Source organism: Xenopus tropicalis, chromosome 3 (genome assembly GCF_000004195.4).
Source record: "Xenopus tropicalis strain Nigerian chromosome 3, UCB_Xtro_10.0, whole genome shotgun sequence".
NCBI classification, from domain to species: Eukaryota; Metazoa; Chordata; class Amphibia; order Anura; family Pipidae; genus Xenopus; species Xenopus tropicalis.
This window is the reverse complement of record NC_030679.2, coordinates 108,259,337-108,276,957: the sequence shown is the minus strand read 5'-3', so window position 1 is coordinate 108,276,957 and position 17,621 is coordinate 108,259,337. Positions and strand designations below refer to the sequence as shown.

The window sequence follows — 17,621 nt, the reverse complement described above, 5'->3', positions numbered from 1 at the left end:
CATTGCTTGTCATGCACCCGGCCAGACGAGAGCAGCAAACGAAACCGTACAGCACCTCCAGCTGGTTAGAGATTGTAATGCGGGACGTGGGCAATTCCCACATAACTAAGCGAACTGCAAATAAATCTTTATTGATATAAATGCATATTAGTAAAGCACCAATATATTCCATATTGCTGTACAATAAAAGGGTAAGATCGAACAAGTATATTACATACAAACACTCATCCATTCTGTAGGTAGTCGGCCCTACCCATTAGAGCTTACAATCTAAAAGAGTAGACAAGGTCCCATTACAGTGTATTAGAGAAAAGGGGTCTAAATCTGACTATATTGTAACATTTCTTTTTAAGTAAGTAAATTGTCTACCGTTCAAGCCAATTATCTGCAGTATTCTCATAGTTTGTATATTTTTCTATGACCTCAGTTTTTGTATTGAATGGCTAGCCTAGCCCTACTAGTTTTGTTATATCAGCTCACTTGGTGTTATCTGTGGTTTGAGTTTCAGTTACTTCACCCTTATAACCCTAATATTTGCGGTGGCACTCCCAAAATAGTGCAAGGTCCCAGCATTGCAGCAATAAGTGAGTCTATTCAGTTGCTAGTCTCTAGCTGAGAGCTGGGAGTCCAGTTGTTGTACTTTGTACACATTGCCTCAGTGTCAGTAGGCATGGCGGCAGGCAGCTCCAGCCTATTAGGCAAAGAGGTTTACTTACTACAACTTGTCAGACCCTGGTGACCTTTGCTTTATGGATGATAACAGGAGGGAACGTGTCTGTTGTGTGAACCCTTTGCCCGGATGTTATTTGGCTTTAACAGAAACAACTTGCATTACCCATCTAGGATTGCCACCTGGCTGGTAAAAATGAACCTCGATGTCTATGTTATTAGTAGTGAAGAAAGAGCTAAATATAGGAAGTTTTTTTTCCCCAGAAAAGATGGCAAGCCTATGTCCATAGGGCACTATAGTGAATTCTATTTTGAAATGGAAATATTGAATATCTTTGTTTGTTCTATAAGGAATAGAAATTAAAACTAAACAAATAATTAGATTTGCACTCTTATCACAGATCTTTACAAATACATTCTGATCACTAGCTTATTTCTCAGTATTCCATCAAACAACTGTTTACTTAGAAAGGGTGAAGTGATGTTTATACCTACTCACATGCAGGGGAACTAGCTCAATCAGATTCCTCTAGGAGGAGCAGAGAGGGGAAGCTTGCGCTTGTTTTGGTAGGACAGAGCCTGAAGTTAACTAGCATGAAGCAGATATTTACATATACAGTCCATATTTACAGAACTATACAGATATACATGGCAGTATGTATACAGATAACATAGTCAGACAGTTGTATACTGAATATTATTAATTTACCTGTGAAAATGTGTTTATTAGATACAGAAAATGTCTTATTTTTGTTGCATTGAAAGTGATGGACTTTGCTTTTGGCTTTAAAGGGGCATTAGCACACAAAATGAAAAGTTCTACATTTTATTTGAGTATTCAGTTGCGTAACAAGCTGTCGCTGGGTCCCCCTGCAGAAAATCTCTGGAGGGGCCTGACGAGCACAGCCTGCTTCCGCTCTGCTTGCAGTACTGCCTCCTCCACTGGCTTCTTCCCATTTTCTTATGTGAAAACGGGCTGGGGGGTGGATTTTTCTCAATATGACCTTTACTTGAAAAAATCAGAGCTGAGCTTTTGAATACACCTATATAAAATATATCCAAAATATCTGAGAGCCAGAATAGTACATTTCATAAATTGATGCTACCTGGGATAGTCTTGGGACATTATACGCTTTACAAACTGAAGCTCAACATGGAAGCAGCAGATTCCAGTGGGAGTGTTAAAAATGATGCTGAAACTGCAGCATCCTTACTTAAAGGAGACATATCCTATAAAAATTATGAATGTACCAGTGAATTATACTCCTCTAGATATAGAATGATTGTGCTTAAAAATGTTGTGTTTCTGACTGATTTATTGAGAAATTCCACAAAAACCCCACTAGCCCCGCCCATCTGTTCCACTTCCTGCTGGCTGAATTCTCTGGATGAGCTGGGGAGCCGGCGGCCCTCCGTACACTGTAGGATAGGAACCAATCAGCAGCTAGGCTGACCTGATAGGGAACTGAAGCCTGTCTGTGTTGTGTGAGTGCAGGGCTGTGATTGGCTATCCCCCTCCTACTGTGCTTCTGGCAGTGGACACGCCCACTCTTCATTTCACACTGGATGGAGAAGTGATAGGATCTATAGGGAGCTCCAATAAAGGGGCCATTGTTACAGAGAGGATTAATTTTTAGCACAAAGGGAAACCAGCACCGGATATTATTCATAATTGCTAACAAAATTAGCGTTTTTCCCATTTTGACCCATGTAGCAGTCTGGTTTATTAGTGTGGCTACTGTGACAAGTCACAGTGGTAAGTCCAGTTGGCCAGTGGATCTCATCCTCAAAGCAGCTGTCAATTGACACACATTACATAATTTTAGCAAATTTTAGCAGGTTACCTGAACAAGCACATTGGCCCACTTTAATTCTTCACTATGAAGACTAGTTGCTTGGCACAAAGACCTGATATTCAGCCTGTATTCCTATATTAGACACTTATATTATTATTATTTCTGTTAATGCTTTGTACAAATTTTCTCGGAAGTGCTAATTTTGCTATTGTAAATACTTTTAAAGGGGAGTAAAATTCTGTAATTCTTTCTGTGGGCCAAGTTCTTTGATGTAAACTGATGCTTCAGTGGTTTCTAATTAGAGCTATACTTCTTAGGAAACACCTATTAATCTTTTCTGCTGACTTAAAATGAACGAATGTGCAGAACAAGTGAGAAATAAAAAAGGGAAAATTTGTAGATTACTAATTAACCATATGGCTGATAACTAACAGGGTTGCTTGTTTGCAAGGACTTCAGGGCAGTGTGGTAGTTGTCCAGCTTCTTTTCCTTCATGTGTTTCTGTAGGATCAGTGTTTCTTTTTCCTGGGGGACCTCTGATTAAGTCTGAGAATCACCACTGTCATCCAAAAATTGGTGTAGAATAAATTCCGCACCTCATTTAATTTCATATTTTATGAAATTTTATCCTAATAACAGAGAGCATGGTTCTGTATACTGACTAAAAAAAATTATGCTTTAGAGACTTTCTGTCCCCAGGGACCACATTTCAGAGCAGTGGAGTCAGAGTACTAATAAATGTAATTTTGTAATGAAAAAAAAAAAATACAATATGTTGCAATGTCCTATTTTACAGATAATAGTCTCTGCTGTAAAGAGTAAAGCCCAGTGTACTTCATTCTTTTGTGTGAAATTCAGCTGAGCTGTTATAAACCTTATTTTCATTTTTGTCTTTTGTTAAAGCTTTAGGTTTAAGGAATGTTTTTGTAGTTTCTTTAATCAATAAAATAAAAATTTACAATGACATGTCTAGTTATAGATTTACACCCAAACTTGACCAGTATCCTTATTCATGTTGGCAGTGACAGGCTTGGATGGCCAATAGACACCATCTTAATATAGCTTTAAAACTGCTGTGCTTTGGCAGTGATGAAATACAATACAACATACAATGCATTGTACTGTTTTGTGGGAGGTACCATAAACTGAGGAGTCGAAGTATTTATCTGCCGACTCCACAGTATGGTATGCCGCTTTTTTAAAACTCCTAGTTCGACTGGGTACTTTTCTTTAGGGGAGAGGTGCCATCGTTTCTCCTCTCCCAGCTTCCAAAGTCAGGTTAGTGACTTCGTAATATGGGGTGCCTCACAATTGGCTCTACCTAAGAAGTATTTGGATTTTTGGTCCTTTAAATAGAGTTAAACTACTCAATATTTTTCATCATCCAAATTATGTTGAGCTCATCCCCGAAAGAGTCAATGTAAGCAGGACCTTAGGCCCCAAACATTTTGTATAATGGATCCCATGTCTGTACTAAGTCTAAAGGAAAACCCATGCTGTTGTTTGAAATCTTTGACATAGCTAGCCTTTATAACTTTCCATCAAACAACCTGTTGCTTATGGTTTCCAAAAGATAGCCATAAAAATGAGTGAATAATTCCCATTTAGTCCCTACTTCAATCAAAGATGTACTGGTATTGGTAAGGCCAGGAACATTGAAAGCAGTGTGTAATCCAGTGATCCCCCAACCAGTGGCTCACGAGCTACATGTTGCTCACCAGTGGCCTCAAAGCAGGTGCCCATTTTTTAATTTCTGGCTTGGAGGCAAGTTTTGGAGACATAAAAACCATGGGTACTGCCACTCAGAGCCTCCTTGGGCTACCAAATAACCAATCACAGCCCTTTTTGTGGGACCCCTAGCACCTTTTTTTTCATGCTTGTGTTGCTCCCCAATATTTTTTATATTTAAATGTTGCTCACAAGTATATAGTTTGGGGACCCCGATATAATCCATTCAATCTATAGTTTTAAGAGCTTGTGGCGATTCAAGAAATTTTCTCACCAGAGTAATTTCCTCTCCTATAATATCAATATCAATTAACTGGAGCTGTATTTTGCACTTGCAGGTCAGGCAATTGTTGCTTTAAAAGTCTGTTTACTGCATGTGTTTAACATGGGCCTGGTTCTTTAATGTGTTGTTTTTTAACTTTGGATCACCACATGCTGCAGAACTAAATGTGTTTGCCTTGGTAATGAAAGATATTGTGTTTTCCAGGGCTAGTGAATATGCACTTTTTATGCACTGGCATATTAGTGCAATATTTTGTGTTCTATGTGATTCCAAGTTTGTCAACGCTATAGAGTATTGTGGCTGGGATGAAACATTCAGAGGTAAGGTGTCAAGTAGTTTCAATCTTATGAGGAGTTTAGTACACAACACCTATTTTCTCTATCTTATTACATTCAGCGCGCACGCACACATCACTTGTTTTGCTCAGGCAGAGCAAGCAGTTTTGATATTGGGATAATTATGAGGGCAGTTTTTACGCACACCCTGTCAATGACACACTGATTTAATTTAGTTGAGGATGGGAAGTCCACTGTTACTGATTAGTTTAAAATCTGTGCTAAAACAATTGGGTAGTTTATTGCAAATATAATAATATATTGATCTAGACTTTTTTGTTGCCACTGAGTATTAAACATAAAAAGTGAATTTCAAGCATTTTATATAGACCACTTATTCGAATACTGCAGCACAGTAGATACAGACATACTGATGGGTTTCTTATTAATTTCTCCTAATTACCCACTTTTATGTTTATACTTTTTATGTTTTTTACCCAAGCTTTAAAGAAGTTCAGAAATAAACTTGTGTCTAATATAAGAAACATCAGTTTTAAGCGTCTCTTCAATATACAATGAATAGACATTTGCTAATAGTTTATTTGTATATGTAACTGCTGTGTCAGAGGTGTATTGTTGCCAATTGCGCCGTTTTGACCTGGGCATTCCTGTTTTCAGAAGGGTTGCCAGGGTCCAAATTGCCTCCCCAGTTTTCCAAATTAGGAAAACTGGGCAGGCTCTTCTAGCTAATCCCCAATCGCCTGTGCCATCGCTGCCTCGTGACGTCAACACCCGCTCCCCTGCCCGGCTTTCGGAAAGGTGGCAACCCTACAGCAGTATCTGTCAGTCTCTGCTAGTTCTGACTACATGTACCATTGAAATAATGCAGCAACAGTCTGGTCTCCTCCATATCTCAAAACGTCTTGCGCAAACTCGGTCTAAGATAAAGGGGAAGTGCCTGATGCAAGGTTTTTTACTTTACTACCCCTTTTAAGTGTTCTATAATTTTTGGTACATTAGAAGTTCAAATATTTGTATATATAATTACAATGCATCTCTTTATTTTGCTTCAGCCCCCTTATCTGTTTCATTCACATTGTTAAGCCAACCACAGGCATCCCTGCCTCTGCATGCCAAAAAGAAAATAGAAATAGGTGCCAGGAATTAGATCAACCTTATACCAGCAAAAATGTGCAACCAACTTTTAAACCAGAACAACATTTTTTCTAGAATTTCACTATTTAACTTCGGTTTCAGGTAAGATTAAACACTTTGTATGCTAAGGACAGTATCCCTTTAATGTCACGTCTGCTTTCCAGTGCATAATGCTTAGCTCTTCAGTTACATTAAACCCCATTCTCATGTTTCCCCTATCACGATGACAGGGTTTTGAAATTAGATATGGTAGCATAATATGCCTGCAGTACAAAACTCAAAGACTAAGCGTTGCCTCCTAGGGCAAGCGGCTGCACCTGCTTTGCATTGAGAGTTAGTGCTTCTCAAAGTCCACATGGCAGATTTCCCAGTGATAACATTAATTTCTCCTGAGCCCTAGCCACTTCCTTACGCCAAGCCAGTTTTCTTCCCCTGTACATGAACCAGACTCGCCCTGTATGGAAAATATTGTTCCTTTTCTGGGAGCACTAGACAGCCTCGTTTTAAGGAAAATATCATTTTGATTGAGATATTTTTAAACAAATACATGTGCACCTCTTGGCTGTGTTTCATTGCACTGACAGAATAATTTTCCTTATTGTTTAATTTTTTTTCTCCGACGTTGTGCAAGGCATAAATGCCATTCCTACAGAAAGAGGTACTGTTTATAGGATTAAATTAGAGAATGCACTATTAAATGGGACAGTGGCATTAGAATGAAAAGTATGTGCTTATACCTGTAGACAATATCCTGGTACACAAACTGACAGTACGTTCTTGCTTAATGGCAAGGATTCTAGATATGCACTCAAGATCAAAGCACTTGGCTTACAAAACAAACCTAGGATTCGCATCTTTTGTCTGAAAGCAAAAGATTGAAGGACAGAGCACACCAGAATATAGAAAAACTTTATTGCATCTTAAAGTGGTCATACACGTTCACATTTTAGTCTTCTTCTGACGAACGTTTGGATATTGGTTGTATGGTAAAATACAACGATCTGAAACTAACATTCAGACTGAAATTGTAGGACATTAAATAGTTGGCAGACACCAATTGTACGAAAGTGACTTCCATTGTAGGTCCCGCTAAGATATAATCCATTACACAATACATGCACAGATTTTATCGTTATGTGACCAAAATTCTGTAACCTGGCCGACTAAATGACCAATCGCCATGGTACGAAAATAATCTGAGCCCACGCATGGTCTGAAAATCGTATGAAACTAGGTTTTGTGCGATTTTATCAGTACGTGTATGGCCTGTTTTAGATATAAAAACCCAGTTCGTTTCAACCCCACAGAGAGGGGCCTTTGTTAGGAGCACATGCATTAAGAAAATAGATGACCTGTAACTATTTTCTTTTTGCATATGCTGCTGATGAAAGCCCCTCTCTGTGAGGTTGAAATGCATAGGGATTTTTGGATCTAAGATAATAAAGATTTGTTTCTATCTTTCTAGATTTTGGTGTGCCCTGTGCTTCAATCTGTTGCTTGATTCTCTGTACTTGGGGACGTACTTACAGGAGTCCCCTTAGGCTAATGTCTCGCAGAGATATTCGTCGCTGCGCTGACCTACTGGGCAGTGGCAAAACTACCTGGGATTCAGGTGACCTGAATTGTGGGGTCTGGCTGTGTGGTAGTTCCCTAGCTACTTTACACTTAAAAACATTCAGCACAGATGCCAGGGGTTGGTTGCAAGTGAACTTATGAATGCTCATTTCTTCATTCTTGAGCAGTCTCCACCTGGCTGTGCTTTTTCTGCAGATAACAAATGTTTTTGACTGTTGCAGTTTTCAGAGGGAACCATGGATTTTCAAATGGCATATGGAAACTGCATTTTAGTGCTAAAAGTTTTGCCCTTTCTCTAAAACAAATCAAAAAGCATATACACAGATTTAAAAACTTATTCTAAAGAAATTGTTTTTTTTATGCTTATGAGTAACGGAGTGTCTGAAAATATCTTTTTAATCCATAAGAATAGGGGATTGTCTCCTGTAAAAAATTCTTTATTTTTAGATTGTAAGCTCTTTTGGGAAGGGCCCCTTTTGTATCAGTTATATTTTTGTATGTAATCTGTATGCTCAGTGTATGGACCCATTTATTGTTCATGTCCGTGTGAAATAAGTTGGCACTTTATATATAGTTGTTAAAATTTAATCCAGTCTTGGATTTAAATGTATTTTTGGAAGATTTGTCACATGTGGGGAATGTGATTTTTATCGCCGGTGACAAATGTGTGACATTGCCCTAAGAGTTGTAGGCAAGTAGTGCAGCTGTTTGTAAACACAGCAGTTAGGTTTGACCTAGCTGCATTCTCTTTAAATAGACTCCTTTGAGTCACATTCGGGCCTTTTAAAGCCTGTGTAATAAATGCCAAGGTACAGTAGTTTATAGAGAAGTCAGTGGTAAGAATGCCAAAGGGGCTGTTTCAGTGATATTTCTTCATAGATTCTGTTTTCCAAGCATATTAGCAGAGCTTTCTGTGCTGTTTGTTTTTACTATGTGCTTTCCCTAGTGGCTAAACACAAAATGTGTGTATAAAAATGACTATATATGTTAGTGGCAGGGTGAAATATATACATATGGTTAAAATTAGCTACCTTAAGTATAAATAAAATAATCCAATGTTAAGTTCTGTTTTGTTAAAGTAGGAAAGTAGTGTCAGCTTGTATATGATTTACAGATTTCTCTGACATAGAGGAGCAAGTTGTAGTTTAGCCTACACTCCATAACTCATTTAATAAAACTGTATGTCTGGTTGGAATTGCTTTCTTTGTAGATTAAAGAAACATCTGTTTGGGTTATTTTAACGTGTTCTTCCTTTGAAATACATAGAAACGCATAGTTTGCAATGATGCTGCCTGGTCTCTATGTAGAATTGTGACTGTTCAGTCATTCAGGTCAGCTTACAGAGCTTGTTCAGCTAAACGAAAGGGAGATCAATATGTGGGCGCGAATGCTGGCTGGTTAAGCAAACACATGTAAGTGCTGTGTAATGCAAGGATGGCAAGTCACCTCTCTAGGGGAAGCCTAAGCACTGCTGTCAGTATAGTCACTCCAAGTCTTAATCATTCCGTTGACAGCAATAGACACCCTGTGGCTCCCCTGCTGCTAATGAGATTAAAGCATTGTGTGTACAACGCTGCATACAATTAGTACCACTGCGTAGGATCAAAAGTATGATGATAACTAAGACATCTAGCCAGTGTCCTGGGAATTGTAGTTTGAAGTCCCCTGGCAAACATCCAGTCGATTTCCTTGTACATCACTTGGAGAAACAAATTGATGCTAATAGTGCCAGTCTTAGTGCCAGTGTAGTCTTTTCTAACTAGCATTTTGCAGACTCTGCATGTTGGCTTGCAGAATTATCTACACTTTTCTACTGGGACTTGGCACTGATACGATATGTAAAATTTCATTTGAACGTTTGAAATGTTCCATTTGTTGCTTCTCTCCATTTTACAGGCATTACCACAGTTTTTGTATTTTAAAAGTTTGTCCTGATCCAGCTTGTCAAAGTGACTTAGCTTTGCTAAGATTATCTAGCTTACTGGGACAGTGTGTCACTTCTTCTCCAATATCTTTCTGTTAAATCACTGCAGGTCATCTTTATGTTAGGCAGTGGATACCATTCTGAATGCCCTGCAGTTGTTGTGCCTGCTTTTGCATGTAAATTATAGAGGTGCATCATGCTTGTGTCAACTACACTAGGAGAGGAACTATTTCCTGCTCGCACTCTCCTGCCAATCACCTTTGTCCTATTCAAACACTAATAGATGGCCGTTAACTCTTGGGCTGTGTAAATCTGGCACCAGTTCACTTGGGTTGTTGACAGGTGCAATTGCCCAATCTGTATTGTCTGACTTTATGGATCCAGCCAGCAGAATCTGAGTTGATCAGTTCACTTGGGAGGGGCAGTCTTGTTCTGACACGCTAGCTTGCTTGCTGTATTGTTGCTTTGGCCTATTTTCAACAGGCAAACAAACCGATATGGGGATACCATTTAGGAGGCTGAAACATGATGATTGTACAAGGAAAAAAAATGGTGCGTTGCTTAACAGTTTGTATTGTTTGCTGCCGAACTCTATGGTCAGTTCTTCTAAGTTCTGCATTTATTGTTCCAGGTATGGTATCTATGGAACCGTGGGCAACTAATCTCTTCAAAATGCCTTACAGAGGAAAAAGTAAAATTAGAATACAATGAAGAATTGTATATTTAATATAACTTTTTGAGAAATAGAATGATGTAATTTAGAATTTTTCCAGATAATAGATCTTGTACTTGATCTTACTACTTGGAAAAATCTTTTAGGCATAGTAGCAAGCAGATTGTTGGCATAACAACAGATGTACAACTTTGACTTTACAGAAAAAATGCCTGTATGTGCAAAATGGCTAGTCTCCAAACTGCTGGGTGGCTATTTACTCTCATTTATCTGCTGCCACGTGTAATGGAAAAATATGCAGCAATTAATAACTTTGAACTTGCTTTCTCTATCCTTCTACAAATACCTAATGCCACATTATTGTTTTCAGACACAGAAATCCAAAGATTTTATTTAAGTGGTACTGTACAACTGGAGGGTGTATAACAGATACATTAGGTATCTTATATCAGAGCTTACAATCTAAAGCATTTTGGTGATGTCTTTAAAAATATATACAATATTGCTGCCTAAGGGATTGGCACATTTTCTTGCAGGCCATACTTTGATTAGTGTTAAGATTTTATACATCTGGTGCTTCATTACATCAGCTGTAACTTTTTGCTGCATTGTTTGACATGCCACCAAATGCAGTTACCATAGCAACAGAGAAAAATCATTTTCATGGGGATTGCTTGTGTCAGCACATCATTAGTATAAGGTTCTTTCTTTCCCCAGTGCCATGACTGTGGTGACTGCAACTTGTTTATCAAGTTTCTGGAATGAAAATATAATTCTAAACAATTAATGTTCATTAAACATGTTCAATGATTTTAGCATTATTTGTAAATTTAATTGCTACTGAATAGAGAATCCTTTGCTATTCTCTGCACTGATGGTTCTAACTTAAACAGTGTAGCAGAAGACAGTGAAACAGGCCTGTTAAGAAGCATGTAAGGCATAATGAGAAATTAATACTGAGTAGAAAGGAAGCTGGAATCTGCTACATTGTTTCTAAAGTCAGACCCAGGAGTGCAGAAATATATATTGGAAACCCTTACATGGCAGGGTTACTGTTGCAGCATGGATATGAATTTTTAGTCTTGCAAAAACACAAATCTTTGCTACAAAAACTGTGACATATTGAAGCAAATCATTATTTTGCTGTAAGCATATGATAATGCGTAGGAATATACACAGCTAGCTGAGGATGATGGGAAGCAGCTGGAGGAATAGGATCCTGGCATTCCTGTGTTATACAGTGATACGCAGATATTCGTCAGATTTTGGAGCATATCACTTAGGCTAAGGATCCATGGAACGGGTTCAGTTGCACGTGATAGATCTCTGCTATAGCGGGTGAATAACCGCTCCGAAATGGCTTTCCAACTGCAACAACAGAAATTGCCGGTGGAAAGCCCTTTGCATCACTTCGGTTTTCCAAAGTCATGCGAAGTTGCCTGCTGGAGGAAACTTTGCTCTGCTTCACAATACCGAAGCGATGGCCTTTCCAGCAGCATCTCCTATTGTTGCCAGTGGAAAGGCATTTCGGAACGGTTAGTTGCCCACAATAGCCGAGATCTATCCTGGCCGAACTGCTCTGAGGGTCCTTTGCCTTATGGGTGACGACACACAGAGCTACTAGCAGCAGCTACTTGTCACGGCTGTTAAATGCCAGAAAATACCCTGCCATAGACAATACTGAAAATTACCTCTGCTAAAACACACGTAGAGACTATTATCAGTAAATGATCAGAATTGACTATTTTTGTAGCAGTGACAAGTAGTTGCTACTAGTAGCTTTGTGTGCCTTCACCATTATATGTGGCCTTTGTTATAAGTAGAAACAAGGACTTTAATCTTTAATTTTTTTTTTTGTTGGTATGTTGTCAAACTGCATTAGGGTATAACTAACCTAGTTAGTGCTCTAGTAAAGCACAGATAGCAACTACAGATATCTAATTTACATTCTCTGTATATACTGTACTCTTACAAGTGTATAAATAACACCTGTATTAATTGAAATACTCATTAAAAAGCAGAATCCCGACTCCCGGATGTTCATTGAGCTGAACTCAATATGATTAATAATGGAAGGTACCATGTGTGATTGTTACATAGTCTTTGCCAATTTTATGAGATGCAAGATACTTGCATCCCATCCCATCTTCCCCCATATTTATTCCATTTTAATGGTTGGTTAGTGTATTTAGTTAAAGGGACACTGAGCTGATGTGCAGTGACATGAAAGGAGAGATTACAAAGTTTACATAGCAATGTATATGGAAATCAGCTGGAAAATTCTATTGAATCTTAGTGAGAGACATATTGTTTGAAGTCAGGTAAAATCCCTTTGCTTTATTACATTCGCATGAAAAATTATGGCAGGTGAGTTTACAGATCACGATAAGAGATATTCTTTGATGCTGAGTGACAGAACCCGTGAGGGGCTATATGACACTTGCCGTGTTAAAAACAAATGATATACGCTATTGCTTGTATTTATATTCTATCTGAAGTTGAAGAAAGACTTAAAGGTTCAGCCATATACAGATAACATTTATATTTCTGCAGGAAACACAGAAAACAGGAATAAACATGTGCATCTTATGTCGCTACAGTGATCAGGTGGGAACATGGCTTATTCTCGATTCCATTCCTGTGTCCCTGGTCTTAAATAAATAGACCAAAGGGGAACTAACAAACATTTCTTATTTCAAAATGTACAAATTCACATTGTGCTCTATAACCAAACTGCTACTAAACCTAAATTAAATCAGTAGTATATACTTGTAGTCATTGGTTTTTGTTATCTTTTAAATGGTGCAGTAACATGATTCCTGGGATGTGTTTGTCAGACAAGTGAATGGAGTAGCTATAGTTCCATGGTGATTGTTATTAGAAACAGTCCGTCAGGTCTGAGCACTTAAGTTGGTTTGGCTTTAGCAAACAATCTGATGTTGTGCTGCCATTCAGGAACAGAGTAAGTGGAAAACTGTCAATAACTGCTGAATAGCATTGACACACAGTTTCAATGTTCAGTCATATATATGTTCATCATCAAACTGATTAGATGTCATGGTGTATGGCAACATTAATATTAACCCACAAATCATATGATTGCTGATTGACACTTGTCATTGTTATTCGCTTTTTTACCCTCTATATAATGACTCATACAACTAACTTTTTTTTGTGCATTATTTTCCAAATAAATAACTGAAATTCTACTAAAAATGCCCAGTGTGCCCGCCTATCGGAGGACAGTGGACCACTCTGGGAAAACTTAATGTCACGCTTTGCATTCCTATGGATCAGGGCCTGAAAATGACAATAATTTCTGATGTGCATTAATTGCATGAAAATTCGTATTGTCGCCGTGCAAAAATATTGTGGTACAATCCAAAAGTTACGAAATTTTCGTATCCGAATGATCGGAAACGGCGCGAAAAACTTTCTGACTTTGAACCTTCGATGTATAATTTTGGAAGCCTCCCATAGGAGTCAATGGCACTCTGCAGCTTCAACCTGGCCAAAAGAAAGGTTACGATGCTGAAGCTTGAATGAATCCGAAACTTTCGTAGTCGTTGCTACAAGTACGATTTTGTTGCACAAATTGATGCAAAGCACAAAAAAGTCGCAGAATTTAATGAAAATATCGTAGAAAATACGCAACGTTTTAAAAGTTACAAAAAATACAAATTTTTTGTAATCGTACCCAATCATACTTTGATAAATGTGCTCCCAAGTGTGACATTAACCTTAGCTTAACTGATAGGTGCATAAAGAGATTTATATCTGAGAAAACTGAGTGAGCAAAATGTATATATCTAAGAAATGTATACAAGTGTTTTGTTCACTACTGTCATCTGTCTTACTGTAACCGTTTCTGAAATGCTGCTGAAATGTTTTAGAATGTCCTATTCCTACCAACTTTTCAATTGGTCTTTCTTATTTTTTTTTTCTTATAGTTTTTGAATTATTATACACTTTTATATACATACAAAACATACATACATACAATTTTATTAATATTATTCCTCTTTTATTCATTATCTTTTTATTCAGGTTGCCTATTCATATTCCAATCCCTGGCTGCTGTGCTGTGCACTACAGTGCTAATGATGTGTCATTTTTCTGGGGGTGAGGCAGGCAACAATAAGTGATATACATACACAATGTGCTCTCTGAGGGTGGCTAGAATGACACAAGCAGATGTGCTGCTCTGCTCTCTGAGGGTGGCTAGAATGACACAAGCAGATGTGGTTGGGTACAGCTGCAAATGCATGAGGTCCCAGTTTTTCCAGGCTGTTATATACCCTGGAGTACGAGGCAGCTGAACTCCGAGCTTACACATTAATAGGGTATTTCCTAACTTCTCCTGCTAATTGTACACACTGTAATCACTGTGAAAGCTAATTATTAACAGAGAAAACTCATGCATGGATATACTTCATTTTAGACAGATTGTTTATGAGCAGGGGTACAGATTTGTCAAGAAATGCCAGCAACTAATGAGCAGCGACTCCAACAGGGCTGTGCATTTAGGATAGAGTGTTTCAGCTACATATTTGCCAGTGTTTGTAAACCAGAGATTGTGTATATTCAAATCAAAATCTGTCCACTGTTCCTCTCCAGAAGACTGCTTGTCTACGTCAGGATTCTGGATTTTTCTTATGCAGAAATGTGCAGCACCAGGTTAAAGGACCAGTAAAAAGTACAAGGCACTTATACTGGCACTTATAGCGAAAATATCAGCACCCATAATATATAAGTTTATCATGCATTATTTTGTCATGGTTATAAATGTAGTGCAACAGCTGTGTGGGGTTAGTGTCCCTGCCTTCCATTTGTCATAGCCGCATAAGCACTTGATTGTGGCAGTTAAGAGCAATATCAGTCAGGCTGCAGTAGTACAATTGTTTTCTTTGTTTGCCCTTTACCTTTCCACCTCCCGTCCTACCTGTGCACTAATCCTGAGCTAAATCACAGTCCCTTTGTAGTGTCACAGATATGTTCCTCCCATAGAGCAGGGGAGTTCTTGAAATCTCGCTACAAATTGATTAACAAGAGAATTGTTTTACCTGTAATGCCAGGATAATAAAGGCTCTTTAGGTATGAAAGATTGTCATATCTATGTGTCTCTGCAGGTTCTCTGTTTTGGGGTACAAACACTGGTTTTCATGTTACATAAGCTTAAAGCATTTGTTGCCTGCCTATGTAACTATTAGGGCTCTGGCACACGGGGAGATTAGACGCCCACGACAAATCTCAAAGTTGCCTCGCAAAGCATTTTTGGCGATTTGCCGAAATCGCCTGCTCAGCGGGTGCCATCCCACCAGCGACTTACATTTTCGCAGGTGGGATGGTAGTTCGGGAAGATTAGTCGCCTGTGACAAGGGAGATTTGTCGTGGGCGACTAATCTCCCCGTGTGCCAGAGCCCTTAGAAGCTGCTTGGAACTTAGTCTTTTCCTATTCTTTATTACAAGAAATTGCGACTGAATTGCAACTTCCAGCATCCTCAGGCAGTCGTAGGTGGTGCACACTAGGGCTACAGGCTTGCTGTAACTGATTTCAATAGCACTGTAGCATTACAACCGTAGCTTGTGGCGTGGGCCTTTTAAATTAAATGGTGCTAAAGACTCTCATTCTATTTGTATTTTGTTTTGCATGTGGTTATGAGCGTTAAACAGTTTGAGGTTAATTTTCTTCATGATACTTTCTCTTGAGCATGGTGACAAGCAACACAATGATGCTATAACAGTAACATACATTTATAATAGCAGATGGCAGTGTTATATGTAGATAGCAGTGTGCTCAGGTTAAGATGCCTTCACCCGGCTATATTTATTATTAGAGCCCCTAAAATGGGGGCTAGTCACCCCTCCAAACTACCTCTGCTGGCCCAATGCAACAGTCTTTCTAGTCATATCAGGGTAGAAAAAAATATTTTTGCTTTCTTACACAATCTTACCAGAAAAAACTGAATGCATTAAACTGATGTGGAGATGGGCATTCACTTATAGATATGCTTTCTTTAGTGACTTCTTGTATCCGTCACAAAATGAATCCTTAACTGAATCTGAACCTTAATTTGCATATTTACATTTGTGGAAAAAATATCTGAATCCTGCAAAAAGGGCTCAGGTTTGACTGAATCCTGGACCAAATCATGGCCTTAGTAAATCCCTAAAATAAATATATAATATCTGGCCTGCCCTGAACTGAGCTCTAAATTTTTGTTTGAACTTTGTTCCGCTGTTATTGACTGAGCACCATTATAGTGTGGACTTAATGCTGATTTTTATATATATATATATATATATATATATATATATATATATATATATATATATATATATATTAGAGAGAGACTTATTTAATGAAGGGCGTCACATTATGTGGGGAGGTGCCAAATTTAGGTCAAGTTTGACTAATATTTGAAGGCTTTTCTGTCCTTCTGTCTTCTTCTGTCCTTGTTTCAAAGCGGAAAGTACAGTAAGTATAATGTTGCTGATAATGTAGCAGTACTGTTAGGTTTACCCACAATTCATAGTACAAAATGTGTACAAGGAAAAATGATCAGTCCAATCTGTTTAATTAGTAGTTGCAATGTGCACAGCTTAATTCCCAAAGTTAAAGAAATTAGAAAATATATAATGGTGTAACTTGCTACTTTTGTACAGCAACAGCTTAGGGGTATGCCAGCCCTGTAATGTGCCGAAATGACCAGCTCAAGCGCTTTCTGAATTTTTAACTTTCTCCAGAAAGTGTGTTGCAATAACTGATAAACATATAAATATTTTTATCTTCAGCAAGTTCCAACTGGAAAGAGCAAGGTTGCTGAAACAAGTACAGCACACTGGAGAGCCATATAGCCTTCCTTTGTTCATATTAAGCCAAAAGATAACAGTCGGCTGACATTTGCCTAGCTGCTCCTCCAAAACTTTGCACAACATTCAAGTCCAGAAGAGAAGGAACATGAGATGTCAGTCTCAAACTTGCCAGGATTTGTAAGAGATTTGCAAGGTTTTGCTGGAGGGATGAAGAAATATTTTTGATAATCCATATTTACTGCTTCCACCCAGTATTAATACAACCATGTATTTAAGTTAGCTAAGAAAGAGTAGTGATTTCTACATCAAGGAGTTTAAAGATTACTGTAGCATTAAGTGAGAGACTCTTTTTAGCAGTCCTCGATCCTTTGATGGTGATTATCTGCACTCCCCCTGCCTCACATAAATACTGTGCTACCTTGTGCAAGCTGGCTTCCTGGGCTGATAACTCTGCTTAATGTCTTTGACTGACAGCTATGATGTTTTTAGGCAACCTACAAGATCTGCATGGCTATGGCCTATAAAGAAAATGTTAGGCTTGTGGCACTCAAACTTATTATTGACCATTTTCCCCCTATAAGAGGTCAAAAATTGTCACCGATTGGATTGTTTCACCATTGGCTATCATGGGAATCACTGCACACATCCTGCAGGATGACCTCTCTAGGAAGCACTTACAAAACCTTTTTTGAAGTGATGTTTGTAGGAACTGATCTGCTTGTTATTC

The 17,621-nt window shown here is 38.4% G+C and overlaps 1 protein-coding gene across 2 annotated transcripts in view; it reads left to right on the top strand.

Annotated features, from left to right (window-relative positions):
* The window catches only part of sema4b (semaphorin 4B), a 129,281-nt gene that overhangs the window by 90,858 nt on the left and 20,802 nt on the right, over window positions 1-17,621 (top strand). The window contains exon 1 of one of the 2 annotated variants that reach the window (XM_031899220.1): window positions 4,643-4,796. The exons of the other annotated variant lie outside the window; for it this stretch is intronic. Within the exon in view, the coding sequence (XP_031755080.1) occupies window positions 4,658-4,796 (139 nt within the window). The 5' untranslated portion in view covers window positions 4,643-4,657. Of the gene's footprint in view, window positions 1-4,642; window positions 4,797-17,621 lie in introns of those variants that run through there. 2 annotated transcript variants of the gene reach the window in all.